Here is a 23,817-nt window from a genome sequence, read left to right as displayed (position 1 = left end):
TATTTAATCACTAAAACCCAATTTTAGTGCAATTTTTGCCGTTTCGCCATTGACGTCCATCGCTGTCTTTTCCCGGGGAAATCACCTCCCTGGCCTTGTTGTAATGTCTGAAAAGCTCCAATATTTGTATTTAATCAATAAATGCTGCTAGGAAGTGGATTTTACCCCATTTTAGTGCATTTTTTGCTGTTTCGCCTATGGACGTATATGGACGTATCGACCTTCATCGTTGTCATTTTCCCGGGAAAATGATACTCCGGGCCTGGTTCTGATGTCTAAAAAGCTCCAGTATTTGTATTTAATCAATAAATGCTTTTTTCGGCTGGATTTTACCCCATTTTCGGGCAATGTTTGCCGGTACGCCATTGACGTTCATCGCTATCTTTTCCCGGGAAAATCACCCCCTGGCCCGGTTGTAATGTCTGAAAAGCTCCAGTATTTGTATTTAATCATTAAATGCTGCTAGGAAGTGGATTTTACCCCATTGTTGTGCATTGATTTATTGATTATTTCTTATGTGTCGCAGCTGTAGCTGCAGTCGAGGTTTTATAGCCATAAAAGAGTTTATGAGGGTTGGATTGATTCGTTGAAGGCGCTACGAGAAAATGCACGGACCGCTACTGACAGAATCTCATGAAATCTTCTGAAAGAAGAAAAAATGTCACGAGAAATGCATTTGGGGCAAAAGGCTTTTATTAGCACCCTGTTACTTGTTAGCGAGTCGGCCCACACACTCAGCATGTAGAATTGGCAGTGTGTAAAGCATTCAGCCATTGTTTGGCTTTTTTTTTAAACGTTTTTAAAAAGACGACTATGGGATGCTACTCACATTTGTGTAATGGCATATAAGTAAATGAGATTAAAGGCCACCTTTTTTTGGTAGTAAGATTTATTGAAAGATTCTTACAGAAATATTTGTTTTAATTTAGTTTTTACAGTGGCTTCCATACATAAGAGTACCATAAAACCAGTGCTGGTTTGTGACGTGGCAAACATGAGTGTGCTCATGTTACTCGAGTGTCATGCAAATGCCATCATCTTATGCAAAGCAAGTAAAGGCTTGCTGACTTGGAGTTTAGGAAGACCGACTGTTTTATTGGGGGTCGGTATTTGGGTTTTGATGGGATCGCACCACCAGCTTGGCTCCATGAAAGCCAGGTTCTAACCAAGTGGTACAGTTCTGGTTTGTTGGCATTCACTGGAAAATCTCACAAAATCAAAATCTGCTCATCCGATTTTGGTTGTTTTCGATGTTCAAGGATGGTTTGGGCAATCCCATGATTGAGATTTTCAACAGTCCAAGCCCATCGTTCGATACAATGTTGGAAAATGCCCCAACTATGGCATTAGGTAATGAAGCCAATTTTTATGATAGATCCACAAATTATTTTTATTTGGTCTTCACTGTACTCCTTGGTCGGAACGTGGCTTACTAAAATTTAGATGGGTCTGACAGAGGGTTGGCCTTGCTTAAAAAAATAGTAATAATAATAATAATAACAAAAATACACAAATCTTAATCTTCAGGAAAGATTTCACATTTCGGAGACTGGCCGATAAAGTTTTCATCGCCAAACAATACAAATTCCAATGATATACTCTCATTTTGAAAATCCACTTGTTATAAAAGAACCCATACGTACATGCAAACTCAAGGCATGCTTGGATACGAGAAGATATTTAGCACAGGCATTCCGTGGAATAATGGTGTCTATATCATAAGGGACGTTTGAAAAGAAACAGCAAGAAGTTCCCATGGCCTGGCGGGCTACAATGTGAACGAAGGAGGCGGCGACCACAGCTTTTCTTGCCTATTCCCTCCCTTAATGCTCTCCATTGTTACTCCTACACGGCCTCAGAGGAACACTGATTTCACACTTGACGCCATCATGCGACCAAAGCGTTGGAAAGCTTCCTAAAGGCCCCTCTCCAACTCCTCCGCCGTCATGTGAACGCTACTTTTTTATTTGCTCTTCCCGAGGACACTTGAATGCATGCCAAACAATGGATTGTCCAATAAATATAGACCTTTAAGTTCTTTCTATAGTATGTGCCCACATGGACTGCTGATTGTCACCACCAAAGCACAGTGTAGTAAAACCTACTGTTTGCATCTCGTCTCCTGGAAATTTTATTTTTATTCACATCGCCTATATTTACGTCAGTATTCAAACGCTCAACAATTCTACATGAGACGCATTTTTCGTGCACCACTAGGCTTCGGGACAAAAGGATCCCAACCCTTTTGAGTAACTCATATGTAGCCGTTCACTTTCTATCCATCCCTTTGACAAACTAGAATTTTGAATATGAAAACAAAATGATCGAGCTACTGTATTTCCTTTCCAAGTCTGCGCTTGTTAGCAGTGGCCAATTAGCTAATTAGCCATCGTTATCCCACATCTTTATGAAGTCTTACTGTTTCGTGATCCCCGCCTTAACGACGGCGAACGCAAAGGCTTTTTTTTTTTTTAAAACGAGGTCGCTGATGGCACATTTAATAGCGAGAGACATGAAAGCACTGTTCCTCTGAGAGTGCAATCAAAAGTCGGCCTGGTTACACAAGAGTCATGCATGTTTCATACATACACTGGATGCATATACGCAAGACGGAGAGAGCGGGGGCGACATCGAAGTTGTCGCCATGAATAAATGAAATGAAAGGCCTGTATGCCTCGTGAAACACACTACTAGCTGCACACTATACAGTATATATACTGGACGTAGTACACACCTGCTGGACACAGTATTAGAGACACTGTCACATAAAATCCAATGTAGAAAAAAAAAATGGGGCAGACGTTGGATCCCACATAAACCGCCTGGTGGTGTAGTGGTTCATTTGCCTGACTTTGGTGTCATTTTTATCGTTTGGCCAGATAGCAATAAGACGGAAAATGATAGAAACCCATTTTCCCTTTGGATATGGAGGCACAATTTTGGGAGTGAGATTTGAAAGAATGGGGAAATCAAACCTTAATTATCCCAAGGATATTAATGTAAGTTAAAAATGTATTTTATTAAGGTTTCTCTCGTAGTCTCGGACTAATGTGGTATCTCGGATGAACTCCAGGCTGTAACCGGGAGTAGTATAGTTTTATTACAAATATTTGAACTCAGGTCTTTTCCATGGTCTGAAAACATGAGCAGTCTGCCAAACTAACTGCAATCAATTGCAAACCATTTTTTTAAAATACAATAAAAATAGGTTTTGCATCGGATCTTATTAAATGGTCTCTCTAATGAAGTGTCGGGTGTTTCGTCTTGGTTTGCGTTCTTCAAATTTATGCTACATTTGTCAGCTAGCAGTGAAAAAAAACAAAATCAGTGCATTTAAAAATAAAGAGGTTAAAAGTCTGTCAGACCACCCCCGCGGGACCTCGCTTGATTGCCGACATTACATTAAACAATTACGCCATTAACAAAGTATTGGGGGCAAAAAGCATTGCTACCGGGTCTCAGTGATCACAATATATAGTTATAAAAAATACAGGCCTGTCGTTCATCATTTAAATATGAATAACTTAACATAGAAACACAGATAAGGCCTGTTAGTCATAATTTAAATATGATTACAGGCCTCAGTACAAAATATGATACATAAAGAAGCAGCATTACACATAAGATAAATATCATGAGCCCGTACACCAAAAAAAGGCAGATATTTGTAGTGTATAAATATATACTGTATACTATGGAGTATGTATATGTATAAGAACACATTTCACAAGCATGTGTTTGATGTAGATTTTGAGGCCAGACTTTAGAAAATGTTGTAAACCTTAGAAAATCGGCCTAGAATTTGATCATCTGGCAAATAGGATGCGAGTGGTCGCTTTTTTTGTGCTTGACTTGAAGCTAAAGCAAACAAAAGGGAGAAAAAGAGAGGTTTGTGGCTCAAAGTGTCAGTGCAGTTGGAAGTGGCACTCATTCTTTAACTTTAATGGGTTGCAGGAGAAAACCAATCACCGCTGCAGCTGGCTGCTGTGGTAAATGTTCATGCTTTAGTTCCATTGACTGTGATGGACAGGCAATTCAATTGAATTGGGAAGTTCTGGTGGTGAATGAGCAAACGCATTGGGCGTCTGGTAGCGTCAATGGCAGCCAATGAGTTAATGAGACGCTGGCGTGGCTTGGAACAAAGAATTGTTGGAAATCATGAAATTCATGACTTTATGATACGATTTCTAGAGAACATCATGGTATTTGTGGTTAATACAAAGTCTGCCACGATTCCATTCAAAGGCCTGAGAACAATTTCATTAATTATGTGGACATTTAACACAATCAGTTAGTTACAGTTCACCTAAAGCCAGACAATTGATGTTTTGAAGTTTACATTTCCAAATTTGATGTAGCAGAAATATTTGGAGCATTTGAATAGAAACAATTTTTTAAACAAAACGGCATATCTAAAAGATAATGTTTTGCATTTGGATTACTAGATGTATGGGAATCTCGCTGAAGTGTATAAAAATTATACAAACGCCTTTTTTGTGAAATAAAGAAAATTCACACTGAATACTGGTGTGAATAAATCCTAACGGGATTCGCCACTAACTAAATGTTAAAAATTGACAGCTATAATGAATATTATCAGTAATCACCGACACTCACCTTCATAATTGTCACAACTCACCAAAGTAACAACTGCTGTGATGACGTTGCCAATTAATAACGGCACAATCCTGTAATATATGTAACGCTATTTATGTTCAGAATAATTCATTTTTATAGATGTTGGTAGTTACAATAGGTATAATCAGTTATAATTGGTCCCATTAACTTATTGGCAAAAAATGTCGGATCCATTTTGACTGGAAGGACTGGGGAGCAATCATTTATCGTCAGCCCCTCCCAGTTAAAATGGATCCGTCGTCGGTGGAGTTCTTGTTTTTCCCAAGAAAGCAGCAGTTGTAAATGCTACTAGAACTTTAGGAGTCTCTCACTCCTGGCTTCATTTGCTTGTTTCTTTTTTTGGCAACCAATGTGTTGTGAATCGAAGCACCAAAATTCAAAGGACTGAAAAAAAAAAACCTCAGGTTTACAAACTTTGGCAACACACCGAGAGGTAGGAAGACAAATGATACGTAAACAAAAAAATGGTTGACACGCTTCAGTGTGTGAAAGGTGTGAATTACTGCCGAGCTATGGTTCTAAAATGCCTTGTGGAAGAACGCTGCCAAAAAGTAAAGATGGCTCAAGTCGCTGGGGCGCGGACAAAGCCCTGAGTGCAGGATGACACTGCATGCTATTTTTTTTTAACAAGGTCATGCTCCATTTAATATCAAATATGAAAAAGTCACACACTGCATCCTCACATTGATTGGTAGTTTCCTCCTTTTCCAGGCCTCAACTTGTAAACATTTATATACGGAGAGACACAATTCGGTGACAGAAGTGGGATCCCAGAAAAAAACACTTCCTTCCTTTCACAGCTCACCACTTTTGAGCTCTCATCCCCTAAACCAGTGACAATTCCCACCGTCATTTCCGTAAGCGTCCACCTTGCACGGCGTTCCGACGACGGCGCTCGTTCGCCAGATTAAAAGCTTCCACTGAAGATTTGGAAGAAGAAGAAGAAGAAGGAGAAGGCGAGGCCGCGGAAGCTTAGATCCGGCTTACCCGTCTGGTGAGAAGAGGGTGGAGGGCCGGCGGTGGGCAGGGCGTGTAAGGGGGTGGCAGAGGGCCGGGTTTGATCCCCCGCGTCCTCATGTAAGACAGAAACTGGTCGGGGATTTCCGCCAGCACTTCTTTAGCCAGCCGGGCCATGCTGAGGATGTGATTGCCCCTGCGGTCGATGTAATCCCGGAAGGGAACAAACTGAAACACAGGTCAAGATAACAATGTCAAATCTGTTTGAACTAGAAATACTATTGACAGCCACCGATGTCCAATCCATTTTTACCGGGAAGCACGAATGATCGCTGCCAGGCTCTACCGATCAAAATGAACTAGGCGCTGATTGTTGCCAAAGAGCATCAATTTTTTTTTTTCTGTTACGCGGACGTTTTTCTACTATACAAGAGCCTCGGAATCTTTTCATACCTGAACAATGTCCCGTTCAGCAAAACGTCCTTGTGAGGAGATCCGCTCCTCATCTCCATCCAGTTCAATCATTTCTAAGGGAGAACAATTAAATCTCAGGACACGTCAGAAAAACTAGCATTTGATCCATTCTCATTACAAAATGATACATAATTAATGGATTTACTGTCATTCATCATCCTCCAGTGATTATTCACCGCCAGCCCCTCCCATTGCAACTGAATTGTACATCTGTTCCCCTCACTGACATTGAAAAATAATCAGTCACTTCCTTTCAACCCACCCATTTCAAATAGATAAGACTTGTCTCTCCATCGATGTGTTTCAGTATCATTACCCCTGTCCATCACACCGCTAAAATTCACAAAAATATGTCGGGGTCGGCCTGTGCGGCATTACTCGCATGTTGTCAAACTTGGTGAGGGGGCGAGTATTGGCCAGAGGAATATTATAGAATTATTTAAAGGATTGTGAATTCGTACAAAAGATTCAAAGGATTTTTACTGTCACTGTATGAGGTCCAATGAAATGATTTTCAAGTTTGGTTATTAAAAGGTATGTTTTATTTTAATTTTAAATTGTTCTCAGGACAAGTAAATCTACTCATATGTACTGTGCACTAATAAAGGAAAGTTGTCAGGACATGAAATTTCAAGTCACACAATTTTACCTGAACTAGAGTTCATTCTTTGTACCGATTGTACGAGGATCGCAGAGGGTGCTGGAGCCGAGAGTGGTAATCACACATTCTAGGTTCTATAAATAAAAATTATACTGGTGGAACGTTGGGATGTTACGTGGGAAATAGGCACTCGTCATTCAGGGTGACAATGGGGTATTTTCCCCTCAGCAATGGCGTGCCACGAGAGCAACAATTATTAGGAAGAGGGCATGGAGAGAAGCCTTGTGCCATGTGGGAGTGGAGATAGCAAGTGTGGAATGGAGGATTAACGCCTAACACACACAGACACACACACACACACAAGGGCACAATCTGCACGCCGCTTACCATCAAATTCCGCTGGTCCGACCCCGACAATTATAATTGACATGGGTAGAGAGGCGGCCTGTGAGGGTGAGAGGAAAAAGAAGGCATCAAAGGCAAGTGAGGGATTTGGCACTGTTTGCTATCTTTGGGGCTGCAGGCTGTCAGTGAAATAGTGCCGCTAATTACTGGCTGAGCCCAGGAGAAAAAGGAAGCACCATTGTGGAAAAAGAAGGGGGAAAAAAAGAAGAAAATCAATCTGCTTTTCTTTGTCGACTAACTTTTAATACTGATAGTTAGTGTGTCCGTAAAGAAGACGCGAAAACCTGCGAGCAGTTGCCCGTCATAAATACAGCAATTTGACTAAATACACCTTTGCACAAGAGTACAGGAGGTGACAGGATAATAACAAAACTGCTTACATTGACGATAGACTCTTTGGTCTGAGCCATGTCTGTGATGACGCCGTCCGAGATGATGAGGAGGATGAAGTATTGAGAGCCGTCTGTCACTGCCGATGCGTACCTGGGGTGGAGCCAGGGTAAGGGAAGATGGCAAAACAATAAGGACGTTCTGCTGCGGAAACCAATTTGCGAGAGTTTATTGTGCCTCGTCAAAAAAGTTTGAGGAGTCTTGAAAAGTTTGCTCTTTAAGTTTTAAGTTGACTTGTGAATTGATGTGAATGATTCAAGCAAGCCCACAAAAAAGATAAGTCATCTGACATTTGCACAAGTGCTCATTTCAGGGTCATTTTAGCCATTGCCAGTTTTCAAAGATTGGATAACTTAGTTGTAAAATTGAAATCATAGCAGAATGGTAACACTAAATTGGAAATATTTGATGCGCCGAGACGTCTCATAAAAAAATGAATGATAAGTAGTTCGAGAAGAGATTGTTTTTAGGCCTGAAAAATGTCTCAAAAATGTCTCCTTGGATTTACACTTGTAAAGTTATTTGTGCAAAAGTATTACATACATGGGCATACTATTCTAGTAGTATACACCCAGTATATACCCAACAAAATATTCTAAAGTAGTCTAAAAATGCCAGCACAAGTAAAACATTTAAAAAATACATTTCTCATGTTAGAGATGATCATTTTTGATTGTAGAAAAAAACAATCTTTGGTCCTCAAAGTTTTACTTCCCAGCTTTAAGTCAGTTACAAAAACCATACAAGAAGATAAAGAAGCTTTCTTCTTCTGTACAATATGACTCGCAAGAAACATTATGTGAGATTGCATATTCTGACCATCCCTCTAATTAACCGGAGTCCGAACTGCTGCTGGTTCTGCTCTCAGACATTTGCCACCATAGAAGGCGAGATGACGTTGGAGAAGGTCTGATGAATATTTCAGTGTTAACACTAAGAATCAAAATGGTAGCACTAGCTACTGTTAAGCTTGCAGCCGCAGAATAAGGACCAGCAAAAAAAATATGTCTTCTGGGTCACGGCAAAGTGAACATTTGGGGAAAACAGATAATGCTCATATTTTATTACATAATGTAACAAAAATCAGGAATAGTTTCCATTTCTGTTTATATATAAAATGAATTGCAAAAAATGGCGACCTATCCTCGATAAATTGCTGAACGGCACCTACATTTGTACTGTGTTGGCCTTTTAACTAACGGTCTCAAGCATGACCTAGCATTTTGTTTTAATCGAGTTCCGCCCACATTACGCACGATGCATCCCAAAAGTGAACCTCACATAACAACCCCCAACAAGACAGATGAGCAAGACTAAATTGCAAACATAGCCATTTCATCATTGCGTGTGGGTGGAGCGTGGCGGTGAAGTTTGCTGATTGGTCATAAAACCTGATAGCCTAATTAGTACCTGGCCACGTGGTTGATGACCGGGGAGAAGTGGGTGGGCCCGTAGAGACGCACTGACTTGAGACTCTGATAATAAGCCTCCATCACGCCCTCGATCCCGCTGCAGTACGGATTCTGCGGGTTGCCATTCTGCAGGTGTAAGCACACACAAAAGTAATGATGAAATAAAGTGGTAATGCTTTTTTTTTGAATATTATTATTATTTTTGTTTCAGTGCCAGTGAAAGTGACAAATTATGAAAATATCATCTAACACAAGGGTATCAGACTCGGGTTGGTTCGCGGGCCACTTTAACATCAACTTGATTTCACGTGGGCCGGACCATTTTAGATATAATATTTAGATTTTTTTTATAAATGGATTAAAAGAACTGGATTAAAAGCCTTGAATATTCATTTTTCATACATCTAAAACAATGTTTATTTTAGCTTTTTTCAATATATTTTTAGATTTTACAAAATTATTTTTGAACTAAAAACACAGAAAAAATTGATTAAAAGATTACAATTATTGATTTAAAAGGGCGAAAATCAGGAAATTTAATATACATCTATACTCTTCATTTTAATTTGATCCTAAAACAGAAAGTCGGCACTCATGATTTACTTTCCCGGGCCACACAAAATGATGCGTCGGGCCAAATTTGGCCCCCGGGCTGCCACTTTGACACATGTGATCTAACATGAAGGTTAAATTCAGGCTACATTTTCTTGCACTCAGCTTCACACTAGATAGATAATTAACTTAAGCAGTGCCTTTCCATTAGCTTCGAGTCAAATCCTGACAACAATCAAAGGTAGGAAACTGTAGAATTTCAGTGTTTTGTTTCACATACATGCATTTATATATGAAAAAGAAATCTATGATAAATTGATAAATAAATCACTTTTAAAATACAAGTTTATTTGTTTTTTTAACCTGATTCCGACCCTCTGTTTAACAAATGAAAGTGTTTTATATTCCTCCTTTGTTTTTTTCTGAAAGTATAAATAGTGTAAGGATGCCACATGTTCAAACTAAACCACTATAGGAGGATGTTCATATTTTAGTCCTAAGTGGCGAAATGAACGTATGTGTGCCCGTTAGCACTAATGCCTCTGGAGAAACATCTGGAAGAAAGAGCAGATGTGCAAACACTATCTTTGCAACTCTGTTAGTGATGGAGATTCAGACTTCTCATTATCATAAATGACATCATCCTTCACCTACCAGTGACATTTCAGAATTTGGTTAAAAACTCAATCAATAAAATTACCTTCACTAAGCAACATGAAATCCTCCGTCCATCCCACATCAATAAAGTAGTTGTAATCAAGTTGACATTTATGAGATGAAGCGTCCTCACCAGAGCGAACTCGTGCGAGACGCGTCCGTCGGGCGGCAACTTGGCTCCGAAGCCCAGCGCCGGGAACATCTTGTCGCTGTCGTAGTCCTGGATGATCTCTCCCACTGCCCGCAACGCCATGGCATAGTCGTTCAGCTGGTACGGACTCATGTAGTGCAAAGAGGTGGGCTGCGAAGGGTTGCCTGTAACAAAATACATTTTTCAGCATTCCAAAAATGCACTGCCCCAAAAGTACACCATAAAGGATCACCTCCTCCCTTTAATAAGCTGTAATTCTCACACTCCAGCGCCCCTGACTCATTTAGTAACAAAAACCCGCTGCGGCCTCGAGCCAAAATGTCGGGAATAAAACAATTGCGCTGCTAATATCATCGTTTGTTTTTGCAATCGCACCAACCAGCGACGGCATGGCGTGTAGACGCATGTGCACAGGCCCCTAAAGTTAATTATGTTTAATAACTCTTGCTGCTGTTACGTGTCTGCCCCGAAGGCACCTTATAAAGCCTCATAAGAGAATAATTATCATGGCTTCCCTCTAGAAAGTTGGAGAAACTAATGTAGGATCATTTTTCCTTTTTTGATGGCCCAGCAGAAATTGATATCGGTGATGGAAAAGTAGAGATGTAATGTAAATTTGCTCAAGTTTTAATAATCTTTGTACGCATGATCATTTGTATCCCTTTTTTTAATTTAAACTTTTCATTGGCTGCCATTGAGAAGAATGGACATACAATCTATTTTAACTGTGAGGGGACTATATATACATTATATATATATATATATATATATATATATATATATATATATATATATATATATATATATATATATATATATATATATATATATATATATATATATATATATACAGTCGTGGTCAAAAGTTTATATACACTTGTGAAGAACTTAATGTCATGGCTCCCTTGAGTTTCTGGTTATTTCTACAAAAACATTCATGAAATGTTGTTCTTTTATGACTTTATTATGAGTCCTGACTTAAACCCCATTGAGAACTTGTGGACAATGCTGAAGAAACAAGTCCATGTCAGAAAGCCATCAAATTTAACTGAACTGCACCAATTCTGTCAAGAGGAGTGGTCAAAGATTCAACGAGAACCTTGCCAGAAGCTTGTGGATGGCTACCAAAAGCGCCTAATTGAAGTGAAAATGGCCAAAGGACATGTTACTAAATATTAGCGCTGCAGTATGTATATTTATGACCCAGCAGATTTGATCACTTTTTTCTGTTCACCCATAATAAAGTCATAAAAGAACCAAACTTCATGAATGTTTTTTTGTGTGACAAAGAAGTATCTGTTCCAATCACTCCATCAGAGAAAAATCAGAGTTGTAGAAATAACTGGAAACTCAAGAGAGCCATGACATTATGTTCTTCACAAGTGTATGTAAACTTTTGACCACAACTGTACACACATACATATATATATACATACATATATATATATATATATATATATATATATATATATATATATATATATATATATACATATACATATATATATATATATATATATATATATATATATATATATATATATATATACATATATATATATATACACACACATATATAGATATATATACACATATATATATACATATACATATATACATAGATATATATACATATATACACACATATATGTGTGTGTATGTGTATATATACGTCTTTTCACAAATGTTTTTAAATCCATGAATCTATCAGTATACATATATATATATATATATATATATATATATATATATATATATATATATATATATATACATATATATACATATATATATATATATATATATATATATATATATATATATATGTATGTATATATATATATATATATATATATATATATATATATATATATATATATATATATATATGTATACTGATAGATTCATGGATTTAAAAACATTTGTGAAAAGACGGAAAGACAGACAGTTTTTGGGCTCCGTTTCCAGTTCCCAACATTTTGGGAATTTTAAAGTGGCTCGGCATGTCGGAGTGACAATTAAATAAAAGTCACTCAACTTTATTTGTCATTTAAAACAAAAGCCCGCGATGCCAATCAAGAAGGCGTAAATGATACGGGAGGCCCAGCGTGTTGCCTTCCATCACTCGGAGTGAGAACACGCACTCACCGTTTGACGCCGTGAAATCAATCGCCACTGTGAAATTAATCTGCGTCCTGCAAAGACAAAAAAAGACTCACTATCAATTCTGCGCCATCCATTGGCAAGCCACTAAAGCTGTTGGAAAGTCCCGCAATTAAGAGGCAAGTTCCGGCTCGCCTGTCTGTCTACATTTGGGCTTACCCGCCTCGGATGTAGTCCAAGAAGGACAGCTCCGTGTCCACCAAGCACGACAGCAGGGTTACCTGCAGCACAACACGTCTTTTTACCATCTTCAGTAATATTTCAACTTTGAAAGTTAGACCTTGCCATACTCCGTCGACTTTCTATTATTTTGAGCAATCATTTTTTTAATCAGTGTTTGCTAACTTTCATATTTTCCATTGAGAAAATCTAATGGCACATAAGAAAAAAAAAATCATTAAAAGTTGATGCGCAGCTTGACTATACTTTCAATGTTTTACTGCTGGACCATTTCATTTAATGACAATAAAGGCTTTTGATTTTTCGATTTTGATTTTGATTCTGTTCTCATTTTACATCACTGCCATAACTAGATACAGAGATAGATACATGTCGTGAATTTTCGAAACAGGCCAAATTGGATAAATTCTCATTTGTCATAGATTGGTTAGAAATTGCCGATACTCAAAATACAGGTCGAAATGTATATATTTTTTTCCCAGTACAAAGTCATAAAAACTACAGTAAATACATCAAATAGGATCTAATGATGATTGAATTTTTATTACACATTTTATATTCAGTTAACAAAACACTGTTTGGCATCTTACTACGTTTTGGGGATACACTTGCACGGTTGGACACGCAAACAAACGCAAAGACAGAATAGAGCTCACCGTTCCCGAGTTTTGGTACTTTTTCTTCTTCTTTCCTTTCTTCTTTGGATTCAGCACCTGTGCCAGAAAAATGACAAACATTTACAACAATTGGCATATGATGTTATGGTGTTGAGGTTGAGTGAACTGAACACACTCAGGACTACGACTGTCAGCCCTTGCTTTGTTTGAGCCTACCCAATACGGTGTCACCATAATCTGGAGAGTTCAAGGAAATGGACAGACTTTGATGTCAGATATCAATAGAACGCGTTGCCCTATTCTCCTTCATGTAGTGGAAGACGTGTGGAGCCAAAGGCATGGGAATATGTTCTAAAGAAGGCAGTGTAGGCAAAATGGAGATTGCATGTTTGATGGCATGCAAAGGGGGAGCAAAGCGTTTTTTTTTCAGCGTCTTCTTGTCGTCAGCATTTTGTCTCGCTCTCGACCTTCACTGATGGTTTGATCAGAAAGACGAAGTCAATGCCATACTCTACAGCAATTAAGGAAGGAATGCTGCAAGCACAACATGATAATACTCACTACACGTGCTGTATATGTGCTGATACAATCACTTCAATACACAATACTCGATACTTAGTTGGGTGCACAAAATGTGCCTTGTTATTGTGTATACGCTGTGTTGTGTGAATGTTTCTCCTTTTTGTGAGCACGTTTCCTTCTTGTCTAAGTATCTTGACTCATCTTTCTGTTGGAAATTAAAACATCTTTCAGTCTTAATTTGTTTTGCCCCCCTCTTCAGCAAGTAAAATGATTGACTCGCCCATTGCATAACAGTCTACTTATTTGCCTTCAAGTACTCTTGGCTTTCTATCAAAGTACACTTCATGTCCTTTTGCACCGTCAAATGCCTTCCGATGAGTTCTCAAGTATTTGGCAGAATATGCTTGCTGGCAAGATAACAAGATTTGCATTTCATCTGATAGATTAACCATGAAAAATAATCATATATTCCCAAGTGGAATTTATCGGACCGCCTCCCAAAAGCAAAATCCCCCCCAAATAAATCTGTAATTTCACCGTGATACCTTTCAGGATATGAAACAGTTTTAGTGTTAAGCGAAACAAAAAATTAATAGATTGTCATCTGAGAATGACATAGCAAAACCTCTAATCTGAATGGAATAATCACTAATGATCAGGTAAATCCAATTGTGGCTGTCAAAATCGCAATTTAAATGAATGTTTCAGCCCTAGTACAGATGTGCAGATGACATTACCTCATAGATATGGAACTGTGATTGGCTTCTGGACATTTCTCTGTAGCTTGTGGTGAAGTCGCCGATAAAGTCGTGTCTGTACGGGGAAGGACACGGACACATGCGCATACACACAGTCAGGGTTGTCACGTAAAAGCGTGACGAGCACCACAACGTGCCAACAGATATCTTAAAATATCTCTGCTCACCAGCCGATTGGCGATTTGCATTATTGAATGACACGGACGTTAATTGCCGCGCTCGCAATCTGCTTTTGAAAAATAGCGTGAAGCTCATCAAATTTGGGCTGTGATCATAAATGAGGCAAAGGTCTCGTAACATTGATGTGAATGTTGCGGTGTGTTACAGCCAGTTAAATAGGATCTACAGTGTGCATGCAAAATGAGACTATAAAAAAAAAGTAAAACTCTGGCCATTAAATCCAGATGTTGTGTGTCCTCACCCCCCATCTCTGTCCCAGTCGTAGACCTCCACCTTGATGCTCCTAGAAAACAGAAAGATAAAACACCATTAAATGTCAAATACGTACTTATAAATTTAGATACAATAGCCTAAAAATGTTTTGTGTTCCAGATGAACAAGATCGGTTTAATACAGTGAGGACAAAATTGATTTCCTCCATTTACATTTATTTTATTCATTTTTTTACAGTTAAAACCACTGACCCTTTATAGTGAAAATGACTATTTTAAGTCATTGGTAAAAATGATACAAGCCATTCATCATTTTAATCATTATTGTTTTTTCTTCAATATTATTTTGTCATCATGAATAAATGTACAAATTACTACAATTTTCAATTACAGAAATACACAGGCCCAGTCGTAGTATTTAACTAATTGTGTGCAATTAACAGCGATGGACGTTCAATTAATTTAAACCGGGAAGCCTGACTCTGAATGTTCATAATTCAGTGCCACTGATGTCAATTACAAACTGCCATTGAGAGCCAATTAGCAATGAGGGTCCTACAAGGGTTAAATAAATCGTAATTTGTGCATGACAGGATTGATAGCAGTCAAATGACGATTTGCCTACTTTATAACCTGACAGGCAATACAAAGTGCTGGCATTTTAAAGGGCTGATATTTAACCTTAAAATCATACATGAATAAAAAATGTGCTTCTGCAGGTTTAAGGTCAAGTCATTACAAATGCAAATCCCTTTTTTTCCACGAACAAGTGGGGGAGAGTCCACGTAATCCAACACAGAGCGCTGCTTGATTATAACACCATTAAAATATGCAGTGCTTCCTCTTAATCTCATGAGTAAAGGCTGCACTTTAATCTCAATCAAGTGCAGCTTCTTCTCCATATCAAGTACACGATATGTATCGGAGTATAAACATATTGAAATGATACAATAAGACACGCACGTTCTTAATATGATAAACTTCACTTGTACACAGACGTAAGGTTTCTTCGTAAAGAACCTAATTGCTTGCTTCTTTCATTAAAGTTGGCAAAGTAATCATAAAGACAAATTTTGATGAATGCTTTAACAGGTAATTAGAAACACTATTATATTTGCTCTAGGGCTAGATTTTAGTATCATAATGACTCACACTGGGATATCTCCATAGCGACTAGAGGAAAGGTAATTTTTTTAAACACATGCAAAACGAAAATGGATTTGTTTTACTTTATAAATCGAAATTATTTATCAGTGTTACTTTTTAAATGTATTTTTGTCCCATCGAGAAAGACTAGACATGTAGAAAAAGAGAGCTATCTGTGGATCTTTCTACTGGGGCTGCCATCGACAATAACAGACATGTAATCCATTTGTACTGGGAGGGTTGGCGGTGATCATTCACTGCGTGGCACTCCCAATTCACATAGATTGGATGTCTTGCGCCGTCAATGGCACTGAAACACGAGTCTTTACTGCAAGCCCTCCTAATTAAAATGGATTGGACGTCTATCGGATCCACTGGCAGCCAATCAGTTAAGTAATTTTTTCTTAACATCAATAGCAGATCAATTAGTCACAGCATTTTCAGACTTAAATTCATACTTTCCTCCCACCGTTTGAAACCCTGCAGTTTAATAGTCCAATGTGGGTTATGTGGAGTATGGAATGTATTCTTATGCTTTTTATTAGTCAATAGGTTCATTTAGTGTAGTCACTAGGATAGAATTTTGCATGGGCTAGCGGAAATTTCCGTCCGTGACACCTATGAGTTGGGGGCGCATCATCTGCATGTGATAGTATCAAACATGATTAGATCACTGTCCCGCCTTCTGTTTGTACCTATGTCACATGACCTTTGTCAATAAAACTAGTCGACCTGCTGGGGGGATTCAGGGAGTTCAAACTAGTCAGGCTGGAGGATAGACGCGCTCCTGCCGCTGGCTGCTCTGACCCCCTCCTTCAGCTGAAGCTAGATAAAACTCATCATGGCCGACTCTGTGTGCTTCCTCTGATTCGAAGTTATTGAATGTTTATCGATTAGATCCAACATTTTCTGGTGCCGAAACCCGGGAGATTCATTTCTGAATTTTCGGACCACGGTGGACTGAAAGCCGAGAATACTGACGTCAGCTACTCTTACTTTAAAAGAGAGGGCATTTCGGTTGATCGTGGCCCGCTTGAAGAAGGAACCCCCATCGAAAAGGAGGAGGCACAGAGACGGTAAGGGGCTGTTTAAAATTAATATTTAGGACAAGGCTGGTGGGAATCCCGTTTTTCCAATCGTGAGAAAGTCGAAGAAAAACGCCTCATAAATCGGGGATAAATGCATATCGTTGGGGAGTATGTATGTCAAAAAAAAAGAAGGTAATACACAAGGTATGCGGCGGACGTACACTTCGGCCATAAGTTACGTTCGTAAGGCAAGCTGGTGACGCGGCTTTAACCTAGGGGGTGAAATAGTCCCTCGGTAAAGGATTTCTGGAGATTGTCAAAAATAAAGCTTCCAAAAATACTGCACCCGATGAGTAAGAAAGCGCTAGATTAAAAAGTATAGTACTACTATTATATAAACCAGAAGCGTTTGTTAAGAACCGGAAGTAGGCCGTGACGCGCTTTAAGACGCGCTCGGTATGCGCTTGGTATGCGCTCGGTATGCGCTCGGTATGCGCTCATGAATCGAGGATTGAAGAGAATAACGGTTAAAAAGACGGCGTAGACGGATAAATAGGATAATAAAAGATAAGTATTAAAGAGATAATAAATTAGATGGGACGTCCCTAAAGTATCGCCGTAAAATATCGCGGTAAATATGTATTAATAGCGTAACATGTGACCATTGTTTAAAAAAAAAAAAAAACGTTCAAACAAAGGGACGTGGAGTAAGAAGATGTGAAATTCATGCTGAGAGATTTTCCTGATCATTGAAGAATGAAACAAAAACATGGTTAACATGCTTGTGAAGATTCTGGACAGAAAGGATGAGGAGCTGCTTTAGGTGGTTGTCTTTCCTCAAGAAACTTTCTATCTTCATGGAGAACAAGAATGATATGTTTTTCACATGTACTAGTCACACATTTCAAAATTGGGGCCCTCCCTATGAACATCATTGAACATGAGCTCAAGAGGTACGACCTTTGGCAAGATGAGCTAAGAGGAAGGCCTATGAGGAATTCTCAGAGAACCAAAATCTGAAGAAGGAACATGAGAATTCCCTTAAAAAGTCTGCCTGCTTTTGAATCTTGCTGAAGACACACACAGAACAAAGGAAGAAAATGGCCGAAAAATGTGGAGCAGGCAAGAAGCCCACTTTACAGCCGGCCCCCCTTCACAGAAGCGGACACCCCTCACCCGACAAGCCAAGCACACCCGGTGCAAACAAAAAGAGGGGGGGGGGGGGGGGGGGGGGGGGGGCTCGCCCATAGCTCTTACTGCCCATTTCACACCTGGACCCAGGAGAGAGCCCACACCAGCCCAGCCCAAGGCCCCCTCCCCCTGCACAAAGAGAGAGAGAGGAACCACAGCACTGCAGGTTTGAACCTAAATCACTTGAGTCCGATTGTCTCCACAGGGAGGGGGAGGGAAGGAGAGAGAGACAGAGAGATGACAGTGTTGTAATATATTAGTGACAAATTATGGGTCCTTTATTAAACACTGATATTTATTTATATTAGGAAATGCCTAGTGAAAGGTTATTTTCCCTAAATTGTAATTGAGGTAATAGTGAGCACAGAAAATGGCTCTTATTTTAAATAAAACTGCCTTCTTAGAGCGGATAGGAATTCAGCCAGAGCTTTAACTATTTGTTTTAGAAATATGAGAGTGATTTGCGATTTAGACTTAAGTATTAAGAATCATCCAAATTATTAATGATATCAAACATGAAGACAATGCAGAAATGGCATTGATCCAAATTATTAGGTAAATTGTAGCTGGCAAGTTTAGATAAAATAATTAATTTAGGATAGGCATAATTTCGCTGAGATGCAATAAACATCATGACTTGTGATCAGTGCACGGATGACAATTCATTGTTTTGCCCATCAACAGATGGAATATGCTTTAGCGTGGTTCATATTAATGACCATTAGAATATTAATTGCATTAGAATCGAACAATTGATGCCAACCAAACAACATTGACCTATTTCCTTTTAGAATGACTTGCCATGACACAGCAAAAGGTGGTTAGCTGCCAAGAAGCCCCAGGACTGGGGATGGCGCTCTTCACCAGTGATAAAAAAATTGCAGACCACGGATGTCTGAAAATGAGTGAGCGTGAATGGTTGTTTGTCCTTTTTGTGTTTCTAATTGGCCGACCACCAAGATATAATCAATCGGTTAGGTATCAAGGTGGAAAATGATTTAGCAAATTGGAATCGATTTCGGAATTCGCCAATAAGCCCGTTCCAGGGATGGCAACGACAAATTATGGAAAAATATTTTGTCCAAGGAATTTTTTTAATGAAAAAGCAGCAGTACTCCAAATGTGAAATTTGAAGTGGAGAAACAAATCTGCTATGCGAAATTTGGGAGCACTGGGAAAAAACAGACAGTGCTTGATACGAAATTCCAAAGTACTATTGATTTATTGTGATAATGGCATCCAAATTGTGTTAACAGAATAATTGACTGAATTGACAAAAGTTTCCATATTTCGTTCCGGAAAAATATGGAAATCCAATTTAGTGGAATGTACCAAACGCCATTATTAACTACACGATTGGAATTGGAGGATGAGGCTAATCATATGCCTGCATAAAAGAAAAAACTTTAAAGAAACGCATTAATTTTGGGTTGGCAGAGGGAGATTGCATTTCTCAACAGGAAACATGATGAGCAACCCAGGATGAGAGTGCAAATGTTCCTGACCAAACCAGCAGACATGAAAATAGCGGATCCATTTTGTGCTCTGTAAGAAGGTTCTCTCAGTTGAAACGTATGCGGAGGCAGGTAAGATAAACTTTTGACGTAATCAAACAAAATGGCAAGCACTCCAATATTGATTGGAAAGATTATTGCTCGGGGAGCAATGCTGTAAGCCATGAGGAACTTTTTATATTGGTTTTATTGTCTCCATAAAAAAAGATGAAAGCGTTTCAATTGAGACCAAACCTTCTTACAGATTTTTAAAGTAAACAATTAGAGAGAAAAGAGAAACCACAATGGATAGAAATGTAACTAGATTTTAATTTTATGCCTGACTATTGAGAAATATTGATTAAGAAAGTTTTATAGGAGCTGATTGGCAAACTCCAAAGACAATGGAATGTTACATTTGATTAAAAGACTACTAGTTTGGGATATTTTGAATTTCAAACAACTGAGGTTAATATGCAACGCGATACACATTGTTAATTGAATTGGGACTTGATTAGTATGCATTTTAAAAGTAATGGGCTTTAATTGCTCTAAAAGACACAGTTATGCTAAAAATGTTGACCCTGACAAACAAGGGGTGGTTACATTTTAGTGGGTTCAATTCTTTTCAGAATTATAAATGTGTGCATTTTGTTTTTGGATATTAATTGATGTGAATCTAAACTATTACAGAGAACGGGAAAGCTGTTTTCCTGAGGAGAAAGCAGTCTGGTTTGCTTTTTGTATTTTTCCTATTTTTGGTATGATTAGTTAATTTGTGTAATTGTAGGAAAGGAAAAAACAAATATAGTTCTTGATCTTAACAAGGAAGCAGTGATCAAAATAGAATACCAGCTAGCATATTTAATTTTGACTGATAGGCATTTAGGCTTTTCACAAACTATAGTGATGGAATAAGTAAGATTGTTGTGATTTTTGTTCATTGGGGTATTAAGCCCAACCTAATAGCTGTCTGCAGATGTTGAGTACGTGTTTGAAGACAGCGACAGAGTGCGGCAGCTGGGGAGGCAGCGCGGACACTTGCTGCACAGTATGCACAGCAACAAGGGCTGAGCCGATCTCAAGAACAGTCTGCAGACGACCTGTACACAGCTAAAGGCCTACAGTGCCTACCAAAAATGTACTCCAAAATTGAGCCATGGACAATGTCTCAACAGGGGGGAGATATGGACATCGAAATACCTACTTTTAAAATTTTTGTAGGAACTGTTTAATTTGTTACAGATATAATGTGCAAGATGACCTCAGGCCCAAACGAGGCCAATGTCCAAGAGTGTGGGACTGGTAGAGCAAACAAATAGTACGATAAAACCAAGGCTTAAGAAAACCATGGAAGAGACTAAGGAAGGAGAGAAACTTATCCAAAGAACATGTAAGCTGCCGTGATCTTTCTGTATATCTTGCAGGAGGTGGTGAAGCCAGGTGACTGGATCCTGATCCGAGTCATAAAAGGAAGTCCTGGTTCTCTCCACGATGGGAAGACCCATTCGTGGCCCAACTCACCAACCTCCACAGCAGCAAAGATCACTGAAAAGTCAAAGTCGATTCATCAGGTCAAGGTCGTTCGAGACAGGTGACTCTGAGTGGACTAAGTCGGACGGTGTCAAAACCCTTGTCCGTGAAGAAACTCATCTGACGTCTACTCACCAGCCACGAGCACCCCTCCCTTAACCCTGACCTCCCATAGACTTTGCACCTCTATACAGAAGCCACAGTGAGAGCTGTTGTCATCCACATCACAGTGACTGGACTGTCAGTGACAGCCTGGGCGTATCTGAACGCCCCGCCCACAGAGCCTCGAGTTGGAAAACAAGTGCAGGAAACGTCCTGCCTCAACGCTGGAAAGGCAGAGCCAAGCGGTCCACTCTTGGACGGGGACCCAATACCAGATGAGTATAAGCTCGCTGACCAAATTGCACGACTCCAGAACAGGACGGAGGAAGGGTTTGCAGCCATCCATGAACAGTTGTCGGTGACCTCCTGATGGCGTTCCAGAACAGAATTGCTGTTGACACGCTCCTGGCAAAGGAAGGTGGCGTGTGCTCCATCTTTGGCGACCAATGCTGCACGTTCATCCCGAACAACACAGCAGCTGACGGGAGTTTAACCAAGGCCCTGGAGGGTCTTCGATCCCTCAACAGCAAGATGAAAGAACAATCTGGAGAACTACTATGGAGAAGATGTGTGGTATAATTTCATGGTGTTCCAGGAGAAACTGATTGTTCCGAATGAAAGTTGTTATGTGTGTAGCCGTATTCCCATTTCCACAGGTATCCTGACAACCTGAATTCACTGGGTCTAGACGCCACACTTAAATCCTCAGTGGTGCAGATGAGATGCATTCCTTTTAAGGGGAGTGAACATAACAGTAAGAGATAAGAGATCAAAATCAGTGCAAAATCAGTGCAAAATCAGTGCAATTCAAACCACGTGATGCAATCTGGGGTAGTGATGTTCCTGGTGACCATAAGTTGTGGTCCGCCCCCCAGAAAAGCATACGGTTGCTACTTTCCCAACTTGGGGTGGATAAAGTTATGCTTCGTGTAAAGACATTGAACTGTTACATGAGTGCTCATTAACCAAACTGTCAAAGCCCTTAGGGATGTTGCGGGACGGAGGATGGAGGTGTGTGTGCCATGATGGGAGAACACTGCTGCACCTTCATCCCAGACGAAACCAGTCAATGCTGTTTAAATTTGCAACTCCCTCATTTGCGATTTTGTTTCTGTTCTGTATTTTTTCTGTGTGTAATCCCCTGTATCAAAGTTATGATTTGAAACACTATCCAGCACACGCTGGTAGCTTACAGTGACATACAGTATCACCGCATGGCAAACCATACTGGAGATTATTGCGCTTTCAAAGTGTGACGAGCCTCAGTTTGTCGAGTCGTCCGGGTAATTGTACTTGTCTTGACTTAAAAAATTGTGTTCGCTCATTAAGAGGGACGCAGAGGAATTTTTCTCGAATGACGCTAAATACCTCGAGTTTTTCGCCTCTGCCTTGACAAGTGATTTTATTATTTTCCATACCCTGTTGAAAGTAACTGTTGATGATATTTGTATTCTAGAACCTGGATAGGAGGGATATAAATTGATGTCTAATGAAAATTCTTTCAAAGTAACTACAGGGGGGAAATGTGGAGTATGGAATGTATTCTTATGCTTTTTATTAGTCAATAGGTTCATTTAGTGTAGTCACTAGGATAGAATTTTGCATGGGCTAGCGGAAATTTCCGTCCGTGACACCTATGAGTTGGGGGCGCATCATCTGCATGTGATAGTATCAAACATGATTAGATCACTGTCCCGCCTTCTGTTTGTACCTATGTCACATGACCTTTGTCAATAAAACTAGTCGACCTGCTGGGGGGATTCAGGGAGTTCAAACTAGTCAGGCTGGAGGATAGACGCGCTCCTGCCGCTGGCTGCTCTGACCCCCTCCTTCAGCTGAAGCTAGATAAAACTCATCATGGCCGACTCTGTGTGCTTCCTCTGATTCGAAGTTATTGAATGTTTATCGATTAGATCCAACAGGTTATATATGAAATTTTACAGCCCGGTGAGTTATGTGTCTTTATTAACTACTGTATATTCGTGGCAATAGGGTGCACTTAAAACTTTAGATTTATTTCCAAAATGTGTCTTGTAATGTGGTGCACTTTAAGTTTGCATTGAGTTCCAAAATTTGTAAATGTTGTACAGCTTTATCAAGACTGGCTGACAAAGTCGGCGGAGTTACACCCAAATTTGTGAATAGATTGCAGTGTTGGAACTTTCATAAAATCTGGCGTCACTTCTAAGGAGCCACACGTCAACGAGACTGACTCTGCCAATGAGAAGGAAACTCGTGTGTCGGATGGTAAACTCGCCCCATTGGCCGAACTGTTTATTTTGGATACAGAAGATGATAGATTTGTTCTTTGCTAGTTCAATGACGACAACAGAACTTTTTCTCATTTGAATGTGGTGCGTTGTATGGCTGCCAAAATATGCAAAGTACAATTTGGTGGTTGCGGCTTATAGTCAGGTGTGCATCACAGTTAAAAATAAATATTTTTACGGTGATG

At 39.4% G+C, this 23,817-nt stretch overlaps 1 protein-coding gene and 1 long non-coding RNA gene across 2 annotated transcripts in view; one reads left to right on the top strand and one right to left on the bottom strand.

Moving 5' to 3' along the window:
- Window positions 1–754: 754 nt before the first annotated feature.
- The window catches only part of LOC144070854 (copine-8-like), a 38,031-nt gene continuing 14,968 nt past the window's right edge, over window positions 755–23,817 (bottom strand). Inside the window, exons 10-20 of the mRNA XM_077595325.1 lie at window positions 14,899–14,940; window positions 14,457–14,532; window positions 13,237–13,293; window positions 12,560–12,621; window positions 12,386–12,432; window positions 10,220–10,401; window positions 8,876–9,003; window positions 7,456–7,558; window positions 7,058–7,115; window positions 6,049–6,122; window positions 755–5,823 (exon numbers count right to left, since the gene is read on the bottom strand). Coding sequence (XP_077451451.1) covers window positions 5,611–5,823; window positions 6,049–6,122; window positions 7,058–7,115; window positions 7,456–7,558; window positions 8,876–9,003; window positions 10,220–10,401; window positions 12,386–12,432; window positions 12,560–12,621; window positions 13,237–13,293; window positions 14,457–14,532; window positions 14,899–14,940 — 1,042 coding nt within the window. The 3' untranslated portion in view covers window positions 755–5,610. The remainder of the gene's footprint in view (window positions 5,824–6,048; window positions 6,123–7,057; window positions 7,116–7,455; window positions 7,559–8,875; window positions 9,004–10,219; window positions 10,402–12,385; window positions 12,433–12,559; window positions 12,622–13,236; window positions 13,294–14,456; window positions 14,533–14,898; window positions 14,941–23,817) is intronic.
- LOC144070855 (uncharacterized) lies at window positions 18,399–23,217 on the top strand. The gene is made up of 2 exons (XR_013299472.1): window positions 18,399–21,935; window positions 22,019–23,217. It is a non-coding gene; the product is annotated as an uncharacterized LOC144070855 (long non-coding RNA).

This window comes from Stigmatopora argus, chromosome 3, assembly GCF_051989625.1.
Source record: "Stigmatopora argus isolate UIUO_Sarg chromosome 3, RoL_Sarg_1.0, whole genome shotgun sequence".
Taxonomy (NCBI): Eukaryota; Metazoa; Chordata; class Actinopteri; order Syngnathiformes; family Syngnathidae; genus Stigmatopora; species Stigmatopora argus.
The sequence above is the reverse complement of the archived record's forward strand: the minus strand, read 5'-3'. Positions and strand labels throughout refer to the sequence as shown.